At 31.6% G+C, this 18187-nt stretch overlaps 1 protein-coding gene across 2 annotated transcripts in view; it reads right to left on the bottom strand.

Annotated features, from left to right (window-relative positions):
• The window catches only part of LOC114334859 (putative ATP-dependent RNA helicase DHX57), a 72754-nt gene extending 55219 nt beyond the window's left edge, over positions 1-17535 (bottom strand). The window contains exons 1-4 of one of the 2 annotated variants that reach the window (XM_050651344.1): positions 17510-17535; positions 16311-16422; positions 12389-12567; positions 9347-10425 (exon numbers count right to left, since the gene is read on the bottom strand). In XM_050651344.1, coding sequence (XP_050507301.1) covers positions 9347-10425; positions 12389-12567; positions 16311-16422; positions 17510-17520 — 1381 coding nt within the window. In that variant the 5' untranslated portion in view covers positions 17521-17535. Of the gene's footprint in view, positions 1-9346; positions 10426-12388; positions 12568-16310; positions 16423-16474; positions 16647-17509 lie in introns of those variants that run through there. The other variant, XM_028284975.2, reaches the window with a different exon arrangement.
• Between the last annotated feature and the right edge of the window lie 652 nt (positions 17536-18187).

Raw genomic sequence — 18187 nt, 5'->3', positions numbered from 1 at the left:
ATGCAAATTTTAATTTTTTTTTATGCATTTTATGATTGTAAGTATATTTATTATATATATTTTTTTTAGAAAATGCGTATTTAAAATTTTAACAATTATTATCGTTCAGAAATAATTTTTTCTTTGTGGCATTTTTCAATGTGTTTGTGTGCGTTCTATTCTTTTATTTTTATAAATTTTTGGTATTGTCTTAATAAAAATTTTTGGAAAGTAGTAAGTATTAAAATTAGTTTAATATTTAAATAAAATATAAATAAACTGTTTAAAGTACATTATATCAATTTCGTTAAAATCACATAATATGTAATAGAAGTATAACTTCTTACGTGCGTACAAAGTACACACACATTCTTTTTTTGTTATTTGTAGCATTTAATTTTACTTTTACCGTGACCTGAAGATGCTGTGAATATTGTAGACAGCGAAACCGGTCGTCAGTTGTAAAATAAATTGTTTGTGAGAACGTCTCTCTTTTCTTTACTACAATAAAATTAAAAGAAACTATATTAATTGATCTTACAGAAATTTATCCCTGGTTTTAAAAGTTCTAAAACCCATCTTTATTGGTTTTTAAAAGCAATAAAGATGGATTTCAATGAAAAAGAGCGAATTACTGTTTTAGAGCTACGGCGATGGAAAAAGATCTTATAGTGAAGTAGCCAACTTGTTCAACGATACTTTCCCAAATCATTATCCTATCCATAAGGCGATGGTCCAAGAAATTGTAAAGCATTTTGAGGAATCTGGATGAGTAAAAGATCGCAATCGAACAGGTAGAACAAAAACAAAAATTCCGCCACCCAAAATTTTTGATTAATTTTGACAATTTATAACTTTATTATTTGTGCTCCGATTTTTAAGATTCTTGCACCAGTTTGTAGGTACATCTGTTGACATCGTTTGGTATTATTCCAGTAAAACAAAAATTTTGCTTGCATGGCATAATACATGGGTGAGTAGAAGCGTTGTATTTTCTCCTAAATTTAAAAAATTCTGTGGAAAAATGGAAGAACTGATTTTGTTTCATAGTCCTGTCATATGTGTGTTTTGAATTATCCGAATATCTCTTTTCTTGTAAGAGCCGTACCATTTTTTGTAAATAAAAACACTGATGGACTCATAAAATAGAGGTTGGATTGATAAGATTAGAATGGCCCGCATTCAGCCCAGATCTCAATCCTATTGAGCATTTATGGGATGAATTAAAAAAAGCTATTCGCCATCATCCTAGGCCTCCAGAAAATTTTGTACAGTTATAGCCCTGGTAGAGGAATATCGGGCTATTCCCCAGGCAAGGATAACACATCTTTATTCGATGCCAAACAGATTGCGAGCAGTCGTTGCTGCAAGAGGTAGACAGTAGACATACCCACTATCGAATTGTTTTGTTTTGTTGTTAATTCTGTTTTGTTCTGTTAATTTTAGTGCGTTTGATATTTTTAATTAAAACAATCATCAAAGCAGTGTTTTTATTTACAGCTCTTATAAGAAAAGAGATAATCGGATAATTAAAAAAAAACAAAACCTTAATGATACCTCCCGGATAATACAAAAGGAGTATGAAACAAAATCAGCCCTCCAATTTTTCCACAGAATTTTTTAAAGGTAGGAGAAAATACAACGCTTCGATTCACCCCCGTATAATGTCATCTAAGGAAAAAAATTGTTACCGGAATAATAACAAACGACATCAATACATATACCTACAAACTGATGCAAGAATCTCGAAAATCGGAGTACAAATAAGAAAGTTATAGATTGTCAAACTGAATAAAAATTTTTGGGTGGCGGAATTTTGTGCCGGTGAGTGTATGTATGAAATGTCATCAGAAAAATGCCCATAAACCCAAAAAAATTATTGTTTAATAAGTCTAAGCAGATTCTAGTCTAGGAAGAACCGCAAGAGACGTCACAGCACTATATGAGGAGCTTGAACTAGCCGTCAACATTGATAAAACTAAATCCCTAACACAAGCAAGGAATCATCGAAACTTGCAGAATTTAACAATAAACGACGCTAATATTGGGACCGTGCAAGTTCGGAAAAGCGACACCTTTTTTTCTACGCTCTGCACTTTTATTCGCACTTAATTATATTGGCCAATCATATGGTCCTGGTTACTGGATAATTGTCAAGGCCATAGTCCAAAAAAAATAATAAGAAGAAAAAATAAGATTTAGGTTATGTTATTAAAATGTAAATAATTGTATGTAGTAAATAAAATTAGTTATTAAAATGCAGTACTGCAAGCAAAATACAATTAATTAAATTTACAAAGATGAAGTTTTTCAATCCTAAAAGCAACATTAATAATATTGAAAATATTAAAAATATTACTAAAAGATTTTTAAACTGAAAAACTTATTGGTACATTTTCCTGGTGACACCTCCAAGGCTTCTACAATTTGCAAGCCAAATGGATGCTGCAGTGAAGACAAAGGGAAGGAATTCTACACTATGCAATTCACATCCCCCGTCTACAGCTTGGTAAAGTTCCAACGGAAAATGCACCTAGTTTATGCGAAGGCAAAACAATCTTACTTTTCAATTAGAATACGGAGTGCAATCCAGCTCTCTGAATCGCGATTTTCGATTCTTATTGGAATCTCATCGGAGAGAGCGCAGGCTTGTTCTCCATATTCTAACTGACCAGCACCGAGAGATTTTCTCACACATTGCAACTGAAACAAATAGGGTAGGTACTAGGGATGTGAATTGCATAGTGTAGAATTCCTTCCCTTTGTCTTCACTGCAGCATCCATTTGGCTTGCAAATTGTAGAAGCCTTGGAGGTGTCACCAGGAAAATGTACCAATAAGTTTTTCAATTTAAAAATATTTTAGTAATATTTTTAATATTTTCAATATTATTAATGTTGCTTTTAGGATTGAAAAACTTCATCTTTCAATTGCCAGATGACGCCAGTCATCTGTGGTTGTCATTGTGGAGCAATATGTAATTTTTCTTCTTAAATGACAATAGGTATGAAATGTACGTCAATTTGACAATTTCATTGACAATATGAATTATTTAAGAAAATTGCAATTTTTCTTCGCTATTCGCATACGATCGTTTCGCGTATCCCTTCCAAGTACTTGCACACCGCGAATAGCAATAGTACAACAGCTCACATACTTGGGTGTACAGATAACAAAGAATGGCAACGAGAAGGAAGAAATACGGAAACGGATAATGCTTGCTAACAAAGCATACTTCTCTCTGTCGCAGGTGTTTGGTTCCAAAGACATCCCTAGGGAAGTTAAGTTCAAAATATATAAAAACCATCATACGGCCAATAGCAACATATGGTGTAGAAACGTGGATCATGACAGAAAAGACAATAAACAATAAACCTTATTAATACTTTTGAAAGAAAGATATTAAGGAGGATACTGGGACCCATTTGTGACAATGGTATATGGAGAATAATGTTCAACCACGAGCTATACCAATATTACAGACAACCCTCTATAGCAAATTATGAAAAAATACAAAGATTGCGCTGGGCAGGTCACCTTATAAGAATGGATAACGACAGAACACCTAGCAGAACGCTTAGAGGAACTATGGTGGGACGTCGGCCAGTAGGAAAACCAAGGAAGAGGTGGATAGACGAAGTGAGAACAGATGCTAAAGAGACATTGAGGGTGGACAACTGGAGGAGAGCAGCCAGAAACAGAGATACTTGGAGGCGGGTGCTAGGGGAGGCCAGGGCTCGACTTGGGCTGTAGCGCCATAGGAGAAAGAAAGAGATTTCCCGGACTAAGGACTGATAGATTAGGTAGTATTGAATGGCCTGCTGGTTCACACGATTTAACTCTTAAAGCTTATTTTTATTTGAGATACTTGAAAAGTAGAGTTTATCAAGTCGAGTTTTGCAGAGCTAAGGCAAAGAATTATCGATGAATCCATATGGCTTTCTAGGAAAACATAGAGAAACGTAATACAAACAACGTGTTAAAATGGGTGAGGTGGTTCTGATGCATGGTTCTGATTAATATTCGTTCTATATGATATATAACTGATGAATTATTTCTATTTCTAGAGGAATTAGGGTTTCCTCCGATAGTTGCGGTTACTGAGCACTGTCTTGAAGTCAACGAGCTTTTTTTTTTGAAGAAAAATATTCCACTATTGCTAGGTACGATCGTCCAAGTTCAGCGCATGGAGGCACCCTAATTCTTTCTACAAATAATGATTTTTCATTGGTAACAAAATATGATTTTCTATTAAGCGAAGCATTCTTTGAGTTTTCCTTATTTTACAGTAAGAACCTTAACATTTATATTATTTGCATTTATAGATCACCTGACTCTTCCGTGGAACTATTTTTTCAGAACGTGCTTAATTTGTTAGATTACCTGCCCCATAAAAGCAGAAAAATTTTATGCGGGGACTTTAACATTAATTATGCTGCTGCTTGTGCTACACAAATATCCCTGGTCAACATATTTGAATCGTATGGTCTAACAATGCACATTAATTCTCCTACAAGGATTACAAAAACTTCATCTACCATAATTGATTATATTGTCTCAGCGCTACAACTGTTAATGCGGGACTATCTGATCATGAAGCGGTTTATACGAAGTTTAACATCTTTAGCAAGCCCTCTTCGAAAACTCGACGTTTAGGCAGGATTTTTTCCGCTCGAAACTTTCGTAAATTCCAAAATTTATGCTTAACCTCTGAGTGGCCCTTTCCTTCTATGAACGTCGATAATAATTTCAGTGACTTTTTGAATAAGCTTGTCTGTATCTTCAATAAAGCATTTCCTTTAATCACAATTAAGCCAAAAATCACAAACCCTGGACTAACAAAGGTGTCCGCATATCAGCCAAAAATATGCGTTCACTACTGTACATCAAGAAATTTACTACCAACGTCTCTGTTACTGAATATATCACCAAGTACAGGGCAATCTACTTAAAACTTATAAAATCAGCTAAAAAATTGTAGTATCAAAATCTTCTGAGAAGCTCTAAAAGTGTTGCAAAAGAAACTTGGTCCATAATAAACGATCTTCGAAATAAAACTCACACAGCTCAAACATTCTCCCTTCCAGACCCAGAAAATCTAAATGAATACTTTGTTAATGTGAGTAAAAATATAAGATCAACTATTGTGTCACAACAAGATCCCATTTCCTATCTCCCTAATTCAGGAAATGTCTCGAATTCATTCTTTATAAGACCGGTTGATAAATCTGAACTGATCCAAACAATCAATAGTATCAAAAGCAAATCTTCCTGTAGTACCGATAGATTATCCATAAAAATTTTCTCAAATCTCCCAGACAGTGTGTTGGGAGTCCTCATCTCTCTAATTAATAATTCTTTTGAGAAAGGTAAATTTCCAGAGTGCCTAAAGACGGCCATCATTATTCCTCTTCATAAGGGTGGTGAAAAATCAAATGCCTACAATTATAGACCTATTGCATTACTACCTGCATTACTACCGGTACTCTCCATAAAAGCCCCACTTATGTCCTTTCTCGTTGATAACAATATTTTATCACAAAATCAGTTCGGCTTTTTAAATAATAAATGTACCACAGATGCCATGTTTTCTGTACTACATGAGGTTTATCAAGCGTTAAACAATAATCTGCACACTGCCACTGTTTTTTGTGATTATGTCAACGCTTTTGAATGTGTAAATCACGACATTTTGATAAAAAAAAACTAGATTTCTATGGAATTCGAGGTATTTCTTTGAACTGGTTTCAATCTTACTTGGATAATAGGAAACAACTGGTTAGAGCAAATGATACAGACTCTAGTCTCAAGAATATTGTATGTGGGGTACCACAAGGTTCAGTATTGGGTCCTCTACTTTCCTTATCTTTATTAATGACATCACTAGCTTAAAAATCGAGGGAAAAGTTTTTCTTTTTGCTGATGATACCAGTATCACTTGGAGCAACTCCAAATTTCCGATTCAAATTTACTCTCTTTTAACGTGTATAAAACAATAGCATTATCCTATAAAGGAGCTCTTCAACCCTTACCTCGTCATAACAGCCAGATCAGTATCGATTCTGTATTCCAGGATTCAGTATTCCAAAATAACATATTTTTCTTTGTTCGAGTCCCATCTTCGATATGATCTCCCTTTTTGGGGTTCTGGTACAGCTGCCAAAACCGATGTTATTTTTAAATTACAAAAAAAAACAATAAGATATCTGTTTGGCCTCAGAAGAACAACACATTGCAGAAGCTACTTCAAAGATCACAGGATTCTAACACTAGCTTCTTTATATATTTTAGAAACTGTTTGCTTAATTTGTAAACATCTACATGCCTTTTCCAGCAAGACCTATTAGACATGACTATTCCACCAGAAATTCTACCATTGACATATATTTACCGATCCCGTCCAGTGAGTTAGTAAAGAAATCTATATTATATTCTGCAAAAAAACTTTACAACCATCTCCCTCTACAACTTAAATCAGCAACATATTTCCCTAAGTTCCGTAAAATGACTAAAGCCTATTTATCTGAAAGACCATATTATTCAATAGCCGAGTTTCTTAACCAATAACTAAGAAAGTACAGTATTCTTATTTATAAGTAGAATCTTAATCTATATTTGAGTGTCATATGCAGCAGCTTAACTTAACTTATTAAATTTCTTAAGGTAAATTAAGCAAATAATTAATGTGTTGCATGTGTGAGTCCATACTAGTGTAGTAAAGAAAAGAGAGACGTTCTCACAAACAATTTATTTTACTACTGACGACCGGTTTCGCTGTTTACAATTTATACAGCATCATCAGGTCCGGCTAAAGTAAAATCAAATGCTACAAAACAAAAAACCAGAGTTAGTTAGGTGGTCTGGTTTGAATAATTTTTTAATGATACAGCCAATATCAAAGTACATCTGTCAAAGCATGCACATGAATACCCACATGTACGCGCGCATGGTGTACAATCCTCATACTCACAAACATGCACGCATCCATGTGCAGCGGCAAACTATAGTATGTCAAGTATAAGATATATACTTACTTTCCGGTATAAGGGAAAAAAGTAGTAGTATTCAATATCATACTTTTCATGCACCTTGCTAGAGGGATGGTTGGCGAAGGGAAAGATTTCAATGTAATATATTAACTAAACATCGATGGGGTCTTGAAGGGTTTAGTAGGAAAATACGACATTAAACCGATAATCCAATTTGTTAGTTATATATAGTAATGTTATTTTAATTATATCTATGTTGATGTTATCTTATTTATAAATGTAGCTTTTATTATATGATAGTTAGATGTTGTGTTGGGTGTGCGACTTTGAGAAAAATTGTTCGTTTGTGTAATAAATATGATCTGTTTGTGAATATTTATTTTCTCTGTTTAAAAATTGTAGTTGAATATAAAATTGAACAGTAGTAATTTGTTAAAACTTTTTTATATTTAAGAAATATTAAAATTGTCAAAATTAGTCAAAATTTAAAATCATTCATAACTGACTCAGAGTTGAAGCTGTGTTAAGGTAATGCAGTAAGTAAATTAAATTAAATTAAACCAATTGTAATGTGAAGTTATAATTATCTATAGTATAATGAAAAACTATGGAATATCACTAAGAAGTTTAAAAAAGTGAAAATGTAGAAAAAATTTAATAATAAATGAATGATGAAAAAAGCTATGTAAAAACTTTTTTCCTATTGTATAGAAATATTTGTTTAGTTTAATGAATAGTTGTGTAGATCAAAATTTACTTTAATTTAAAAATATATGGTGAAACATTACCTTTATTGTTGCATTGATGGTTTCTTTATTGGTAAAAAAAGTTTCTTTTGTTTTTTTAACTTTGATAAACAACACATAACAAAACTTTTGAACAAACACATAGGATAGACAACCAGGAGTTTGGAATTTTGGAACTTCCTTTTTCAAAATTCCAAACTCCTGTTTGTCTATCCTATGTGTTTGTTCAAAAGTTTTGTTATGTGTTGTTTATCAAAGTTAAAAAAAACAAAAGAAACTTTTTTTACCAATAAAGAAACCATCAATGCAACAATAAAGGTAATGTTTCACCATAAATTTTTAAAATAAAGTAAATTTTGATCTACACAACTATTCATTAAACTAAACAAATATTTCTATACAATAGGAAAAAAGTTTTTACATAGCTTTTTTCATCATTCATTTATTATTAAATTTTTTCTACATTTTCACTTTTTTAAACTTCTTAGTGATATTCCATAGTTTTTCATTATACTATAGATAATTATAACTTCACATTACAATTGGTTTAATTTAATTTAATTTACTTACTGCATTACCTTAACACAGCTTCAACTCTGAGTCAGTTATGAATGATTTTAAATTTTGACTAATTTTGACAATTTTAATATTTTTTAAATATAAAAAAGTTTTAACAAATTACTACTGTTCAATTTTATATTCAACTACAATTTTTAAACAGAGAAAATAAATATTCACAAACAGATCATATTTATTACACAAACGAAAAATTTTTCCTAAAGTCGCACAACCAACACAACATCTAACTATCATATAATAAAAGCTACATTTATAAATAAGATAACATCACCATATATATAATTAAAATAACATTACTATATATAACTAACAAATTGGATTATCGGTTTAATGTCGTATTTTCCTACTAAACCTTTCAAGACCCCATCGATGTTTAGTTAATATATTACATTGAAATCTTTTCCTTCACCAACCATCCCTCTAGCAAGGTGCATGAAAAGTATGATATTGAATACTACTACTTTTTTCCCTTATACCGGAAAGTAAGTATATATCTTATACTTGACATACTATAGTTTGCCGCTGCACATGGATGCGTGCATGTTTGTGAGTATGAGGATTGTACACCATGCGCGCGTACATGTGGGTATTCATGTGCATGCTTTGACAGATGTACTTTGATATTGGCTGTATCATTAAAAATTTATTCAAACCAGACCACCTAACTAACTCTGGTTTTTTGTTTTGTAGCATTTGATTTTACTTTAACCGGACCTGATGATGCTGTATAAATTGTAAACAGCAAAACCGGTCGTCAGTAGTAAAATAAATTGTTTGTGAGAACGCCTCTCTTTTCTTTACTACACTAGTAAATTAAGCAATTTGCAAATTTTTTAAATTGTCCAATAGATTGTTAGATACTGTTTTTGTTTCACTTCATTATATTTTATTTATATTGACGATTTATATCATTTTAGTAAATTGTATTTGTTATTGTTCTTATTTACGATTCTTGTAAGCTTTGTCTATAAAATGGTTAAATTTTTCATGACAATAAAGCATATTTCTATTCTATTCTATTCTATAGGTGTAAGAAGAAATTTATCATACATACCTATTGCAGATATCCTTCTGGGCTGAGTACAAACGATCTCTACATGTCTATTGTCGTTACCATAATTCTTTATCCATTCGTCAAGAATAAATTGGGGTACCTGAGTACTTTTTCCACATCCCGTTTCTCCACTAACTACGATCACTGGTGACTGATTAATACTATTCAAAATATCTTTTTGCAAACTCCACGCAGGCAGATTTTTCCTAACATTCAACATCTTCTTGTACTTTTCGTCTTTAATTCTTGTGTAAAACGATTCTACAACCCTTTTGTCGTCTTTTTGTAATTGTTCTAACGATAAAAACTTTTTGTTGGATCTATTATTGCTACCTTTTTGATAATGACTCGGTTTTATTTCCCTTTTTTCAATATATTTCTTTTCTGCAAACAGTTTTTGATTTGGATGTAAAAAGTTTACTTCTTCCTTGAGGTGTTGTTTTATTTCTTCTTCGTTTTGTAAAAGTTCCGTGATTGTATATACACAAGGTATACCATCTTCGGCTAGTAGTTTAGCTTCTTCGTATAACCTCTTACAAAGATGAAGATTGACTAAGGGAGGTAGTATTGCGTTAGTTTTTAAAAATATTAAAGGAGGTTCATAGGGATATTGGGTAATGCTAGGAAATCGAAATTCCAACTCAAATGTAAAATCTTCTAAATGAGAGTTGACCTTTTTTTCTTCTTTCGGTTCTATTTCGTGTGAAAACCGACACTTGGCACCAAATTTACAATTACCCCTAAGCAAATTCCTGCATTTTTCCCTCTTATCTTTCACGACAGGTTTCTTTTTTACGATTTCTTTATTGTGAAATATATCTACGAGATACTCCAGTTTCAAATTCAGAATCCAAACATCATCAGTTTTAACATTAAATGATTTTTCATAAATTGATTCTAAGGAACTTTTTTCGTCATCCCTTTGCTCTGTGAGTTCTTTTTTAGATAGTCCGTGTTCGATTTCTTTAGGTGCTGCATCAAAATTGAAATATTTTTGGTAGAGCAAGTATATTGAGTCTTCAACATCACCTTTGCAATATTCGAAGGCTTCCAAACAGTGATTTTTGTGAAATCCATAGCTACAACAAATAAAAAATAAATAGATAACGGTAACAATATACAGTGAGGGCCAAAATTATGGGGTTGGACAACGGACAGATACATTTCACACATTCTTCAAGATGTTGTCCTTTATGCTGGCAACATCGGCATTATAACGATCGACGTCACACAGTCCAGACTCCAGACCATTCAGGGTTAACTTCTTCTTTAGGTGCCGTGTCTGTATTCAGACGTTGGCCGTCATCATGTTTACAATTTCTTGAAATCTCTCTCTATCGGCTGCTGCGCGAAATAATTCTTCTACTGTGCAGTCACACCATTGTCTAATATTACGCAGCTATGAAAGTTTCTTTCGACCAATCAATCTCTTTCCCTCCACTTTTCCTTGTATTATAAGGCGAAGCAGATGGTATTTAGGTCCTAGGGTTAACTAACGGGCACCAATAAAATGACATGTAGTCCGGATATGAATGTCACCAGAGAATTGAAGAATTTGCTCAAATTAAGAACCAGAGAATCCTCAGGAATCACTCAGAAACTTAATTAAGATTCTTACAAAATCACATGGAAAGTGTAATAAAAAGCAGAGTTGAAAAATCACAGTTTGCATTAATTTTTGCTAAAAATAATAGTTTTTTCTAGGTGATGAGAAGCAAACCTACCGACCCAACCCCTAAACTTGAGGACCAGGAATTTTTTTATTTTGATCTGTATCAACTTGATTGGCTATGTTGCAGGATTATGAACTAAATCCATCTCTTCATTTAAAGTTCTTCATTTAAGGCTGGACACCATTCACTGTTGTATTATGCGACAAAAGTTATGATGAATAAATAATATCCTAAACATTAGTACAATATATTTCAAGAAGTAAGACAGGGCTGTGTACTGTTTCCATAAAGTTTGTCCTCTACTTGGAGCTGCTGTTTAAAAAAACCTTTAACCCGCCAGTGGTCGCTATATGAGATTTTCTCTCACGGTTTCAGAAAATTGCGCACAACTTTTTTTCTGGGAAATTATACGCGCTGTAGTTCCTTCTAGTCTCCTAACTATCCTCCCTCGACAATCTAATAGACTCGTCCGCTCAGATAGTGACTCAGTTTTCTTAGTATCACCATATTGTTGAGTTAGTGCGCTTCATGTGAGAGATTCTCTCATCAAGCGACCACCGGCGTCACCAACTGTGTATAAAAATTAATTTTATTTTTCCCCTTAAAACCTGAAATAATATCCTATTATGATGTAATAAAAGACGCCGTGGATGTGGTTGATAATATGAAAATCCTATATTCTGTTTCACGGGTTAGTTGTAGATGGTCACTTACCATATATTTTTCAATGTTAAATATTGGCGGCATCGATAGTCACATTTTATATAAGGATAATAATAATAATAAAACAGAAAAACGTCGTGTCTTTTTAAAGCAAATGGCTTTATCGTTGATGAAACCTCATCTTTTTTCTAAAATTTTGTAAAGAAAGGCAAAAGTTGGATACGTGAGAGGAAATCTCACGCGCGACCACTCGCGTAACAACCTACCTAGCGACCAATGCCGGGTTAAAAAAGCTTTACTGTAGGAGTAAAAATAATGGAGTGAAAATTACTCGTAAACCATTCAATTTGTAATACTATGATATGCTTATAGAAAATATTCGACAAACTTAGTGATGCTCGTTGAGAATTAGGAATGAAGAAAGGAGAAAAAACTAAGCTATACTGCCTTTAAAATAAGTTGGATTTTCTTTAAAATATTTCTGTTATCATAGTACAGCCAATATTAAGGCAATAAACACATGTTTGAGAATACTTATATATTCCTTTTCATTATATTCCTCTATAAAAAAAGTAGTTCTGAATATACTCGTATATTAAAAGTATATATATTCCTAAATGGTTCTTTAATCCAGACATTTATAGGCATGTGTCAGATAATATTTAGTTCTTACATATAATAAAGATTCATTATTTTATATTCTTACCTTTCTAACCTCATCAGACCAAACTGTTTCAATCGTTCAGCTTCTTCTTCTGGTTGATCCCTACTTTGTGAAAAATCTACACCTCCTTTTACTACTAGAGATCCTTGTCCAACCCAGTACCTTTTAAGAAGATTAGAGTTTGATTCTTCATAGTCAGAAATATCACTGAGTTTAAAGTTCTAAAAAATAAAATAGTTCAAAAGTTTTGTCTTTAAAGTATAACACAAGAAAGAATTTAATATCATTTGTTATAGTAGAAGTGGCAGAAATGGGTCTTAAAATCAACACGAACAAGACAGTAGGGATGAGAATAGGAGTAACTAACTGTGACAAACTATACATCAACTAACAAGAAATAAAACAGGTTCAAGAAGTCAAGAAGTTTGCTACCTAGGCAGTATAATCAGTGCAAAATGTGGAGCAGATATTAAACAGAGAATACGAAAAGCACAACAAGCCTTTGGAACCCTCGCAAATATATGGAGATCAACACTGATCAGCCAAAATACTAAAATAAGGATATTTAATAGTAACGTGAAAACTGTGCTATTTTATGGGAGTGAAACATGGGCAACAACTGACGGAAATGTAAATACAATCCAAGTTTTTGTAAATAGATGTCTACATAAAATTCTAAAGGTATATTTATGGGTTGCTACGATGGGCGCCAAAAGGACGGCGGAAGAGAGGAAGACCTAGGAAAAGCTGGATAGAAGGAATCCATAGGGAAATCGGAGAAAGAGGCTTGAACGAAGACATGTGCTACGATCGAGAGCAATGGCGATTGGGAATCGGAAGACGTCGTAGAACGTTATGAACCGATTATATATATAATATATTTATGGGTTAAAAGGGAGAATAAAAGACATATATTCAATTTGTTCATTAAGCCAATTATTGAAAACATTGTAGTCAGTATATTTTATTCATAACAACAGACAATTATATTTATATTCTATTCTGCTTGAACACTATCATCCATGTCTATTGATTTGTTCCTGATTTTTGTTCATAAACATTAAGACAGATGTAGCATAACATAAATGTATCTCACATTTCTATTAAAAAATATCTAAAACTCGTAAAGGCCAGTTTCACCAAATACAAATAAATCAGTGAATAGTTATTGGTCAAATAAAATTTATTAGTTGTTTATATTTTTATTGTGTTTCAGTACAATTTTGATAATTTAAAGTTAAAATGACGATTATTCTTTGTTATAGATATATTTAAAGCAAGGTAAACTTGTCAATTTATTTGAAGAATAAATATGTATTTATTTAATAAATAAAGAAACTAACGCCTGATTTCATAATAAAGTTTTTCTATTCTCATACTATAATACAGTGATGAGCATGCTAATAACCGGCAACATAGCTCAAAAGATGAAAATCATAATACATTGCGAAACAAAAAGAGATGAAACTAGTAGAGGTGGAAATTATCATTATAAACGTATTAATTAACATTACAATACATAGTTTCCCACCTTTAGACGTCTGTGACAGGAGTATTTTATAAAATTCTACTGTCACAGTGACAGTTGTCATACTCCTCTGATACGTCTAAAGGTGGAAAACTATGTAATGTAATGTTAATTAATACGCTTATAACGATAATTTCCACCTCCACTAGTTTCATCTCTTTTTGTTTCGCAATGTATTATGTTTTCCATCTTTTGAGCTATTTTGCCGGTTATTAGCATGCTCATCACTGTATATCAATTAGGATGTCACTACCTGTATCATAATGAACTTCATTGTGATACTGATTTTCATTAAGATACAGACTTTTAACCAATAGAATCGCGATATGGCATTCGCGATAAAGGTGGCATATACACAGTGACCAATGGCGAGTCAAATATATGCTTTGACAGTTCTCAATACATAAACAAACTGTCAAACTGACAAACTACTTAATTTGTTTGTTACAAAATTAATAAAGTTGAATATAAGTTTTTTTGTGTATGATCATAGAAAAAATCGTGGGTACAACTTGCGTTTAATTCTCATTATGAAGCTTGTACTCTATACGAAACTCGCTTCATAATGACCATCATTAAATGCTTGTTGAATAATATACTATAAAGTTGACTTTAAATATAAAAATTGCATTTAGTCAACTTTAAATTTAAAGTCCACTTTAGCTTTAATATGAAATCGGGCGTAAGTCTTATTTGACGTTGGCGAAATGTAGATGTGTCAGTTTTATTGGTTGAATAACATTATTTATTGAATAGACTACTATTCAATGTTGGTGAAACTCGCCATAAGGACAGTAAACTCAAATGACTGACATTAACAAAATAGATACAGTCGGAAAAATGAAATAATACCCATGAACGATCATATCAAGCACATATTTTGGATTTGCTGTGTTTTTCTATAAATAACAAACGAGAGAGATAGATTATTAAGTGTTGTCTACAAAGCAAAAACGTTATGCAAGACATACGCAGTTACATATTTATAATTGACAGAGTGAGATGGCGATACAATTGTCCAATGTAGTTATATTAATTTAGTAGAAAATTTAAACTCACACTTGACTATTTCTGTACTTCTAATGTCATTCTTAGAAAAACATTCAACATGAGTAGAGATAATGATTGTATAAACTACTATTCGCGCTGGTCAACTATAATCTGACTTATTCGATTTCTGTCACTTTGACAGTGAAACTGGATTAGGTTCGGTAGAGTTTATAAATTTTAATAATCAGTTGTATTTACTTGAATAAATTCAGTTCTTTTAAGAGCTATTTTGATATTATATTGTATTTTTGGTTTGGTAAGTATTTATTAGTTCTTTTAAGAGCTATTTTGATATTATATTGTATTTTTGGTTTGGTAAGTATTTATTTAATTAAAATACGTCAATAAAATTTGTAAGTAATCATCTGTCAATATGGTTAACTTCTGTCTATGAGTTCACCAAACGTGTACATATTACTCTGACCTTTCAATCATAGTGTATGAAATTACAGATTAGTATATTTTTACGAATGTACATTTATTTGCAGATGTCTGGAAAATGATCTGGATGCCTACAGTCAGGAAAATGAAAGAATACGCATGAACGATCACATCAATCACTTATTTTGTATTTGCTATCATTTTCTATAACAAACGTTTGTTATTTATAGAAGAAGACAGCAAATACAAAATAAGTGATTGATGTGATCGTTCATGGGTATTCTTTCATTTTTCCGACTGCAATGATCTGAATTCATGAAGTTTACTTTCATTTTAATCACTTAATGCAGCTGACATAAACGACATTTTTTAAATTCCTGTTACTAGTTACGTCCACTGGCAACTTTAACATGGAGAAATTCATAATACTATATTTGCTTACTCATTATTTTTGTATTATTAATATATATCAAATAATTCATTACGGTAGTAATAGTAACATGTAGCACCAATAAATATATATTATCAGAAAAAGAATAACATGACAAAAATTTTTTGACACATTCTCACGTAGTGAACAATCATATGGTGGGGTAGTAGTCACATCCGTTTATTTTCAGTATTAACTTAGTTTAGACTTTGTTTTGACTAGAAATTTTTGATTTGATTCGTATGCATATCATGGATGAAGCATGGGTATTCTTTCATTTTTCTGACTATAGTGAAAATCAAATTTATGACAACTATACCTTAGCAACAACTTAGACAACAACAACCTTAGAATCTATAGAGCTGCAAAAATTTAACCAAGGTAGCAAAAAATTTACTAGAGAGTTAAGATGGATCAGCGAAAGGAGTTTACAGTTTAGAACATATCTTACAGTAACACCCTTATAGTAGCAGTAACAACATAATTTAAATATATACCCTTGGAGAATAGTTAAAGTGTGATTTGTCCATTTTAACAAAAGAGTAACCTTCAATAACAGAAGGTGTCATACTTACAGGTCCATGGATGTATTTTAATGTATCTAATATCTTTTCTTGAATGAGTTCAGGCAATGTTAGATACTGCAATTCTTCCTTTACGATTTTCTTCTTTAGGGGCGCAGTTTGGCTAAAAGGGCAAGTGATAAGTTTATGTAAGGTTGTGAAATATTATTTCTTACCCAATTTTAACATCTGGAATTTCTCTTAAAAAGAAGTCAGTTTTATCGATACAGTCTTCACCGTTCATGTTATTAAAAAGAAATAATACCAAAGGAAAAAACACAAAATATCTTCAATGGAAAGAGTGAGGTTAGGTGTAATTGCAAATTTTTGACAAGTGCATGACAATGACAATCATGACACAAATTCAAATGTGTCAGGGCCACACACTATTCATGTCTACGACCTACGTCACTTTAAAGTTTTAAAGGTATGTATTTTTTACAAGAAAATTTAAATTGCAACTTTTCGACTTTCGTCAAATTCAGTTCCTAAACTTAAAAATTTAAAATTGAAAATACCAATTTTTTCTCCTTCATTTAGTGTCTGCTTAAATTGGTGCTAAGCTTTGACTACTTGATAGTAGATGTCACCATATAGGGGAGTGCATAATAGATTTTCACTTCGGAAAAAATCAAACAAGATAGAACTTTTTGTATTTTTGTAATTTCATTAAGAAACATAATACACAACATATCAAAAAGTTCTACTCGAGAAGTGGGTGCTTCATTTTTTATTAAACAAATGAACTACGAAATTAGATGTTTTTTTTTAAATAACTCCGAAAATATAAATTTTAGAAAAAACTGACTTGACCATTGAAAAATTCAGAAAATTTTACAAAAAAAATCTTATAATAAAGAATTTTCTAAAATTAAATCTGTATCTTCTATAATTTTTTAATTATAACGCTAAAGTCACGCTTCTCACAAATATTGGCGCACTGTAAACCAACGTACGGCGAAGTGCATGGTTGAGTTATTTCAATGTAATTGTTTAACTAATTGATCAAATAAAATTTTACAAATTGAACATGAAAGAAAAATAATTAAGCTATCTTATGGTTATAATAGAAGGAAATAAAATGTATGGGCATAACTACGGTGTGCGGTGTGGGAGGAAAGTGAGCCTTACATGAATTTTGTTTAAAAATGATTTTAAAATGTGTAACTAATGCAGTTTTCCTATAAAACTCTCATTTTTGCACAACTTACCTTTCAAGCATCTTAATAAATGATATTTCATTAAAAAAAAATCTAAAAAATTTAATTCAAATAATATGACGTCTCAAAAAATGTATCCAATTTTTGAAATCTTCGAAGTTTTATAGAATTACCATCACTTTAAGACGGTATTACTCAAGTTTGAACAGATCTATTACAGTTTTATAAGTGCTTTTTTAAAGCTTAGGATGTTGTCCCTAAAATGCACTAAATTATTTTACTTTAGAAATGAAATAAACTATTTCTTTTTAAGAAAAATAACAAAAATGTAAGACAAAAACCGAAAATTACCAGCTAAAAAAATGTTTGTACAAAGTGATCAATACACTTTTTTCTGTAAAACTTACCTAAAATACATTTAATAATAAGTTTCAACAATAATAAATGTTCAGGAAAAAAATTTTTTTAGCTCTTATACAGTACCTATGTCTGCGTAACTTGGAACCTATTGATAACCTTTTTATTATCAGTTTTACGAATAAAAGTTATTCTTTATAAAATACTCTGCATCGTATATAATCTAAGATGCAATCATCAAATATCAAATTTAATTAATGTTATACGAGTTATGTCAAAAAATATGAGTTTCACTCGAGAGTAAAGTACCATTACATTTCACAATATCGAAAATTGTTATTAAGAAAAGTTGTTTGGAATTAAAAAATTTGT

The sequence above is a fragment of the Diabrotica virgifera genome, chromosome 5 (assembly GCF_917563875.1).
Source record: "Diabrotica virgifera virgifera chromosome 5, PGI_DIABVI_V3a".
NCBI lineage: Eukaryota > Metazoa > Arthropoda > Insecta > Coleoptera > Chrysomelidae > Diabrotica > Diabrotica virgifera.
The sequence above is the reverse complement of the archived record's forward strand: the minus strand, read 5'-3'. Positions and strand labels throughout refer to the sequence as shown.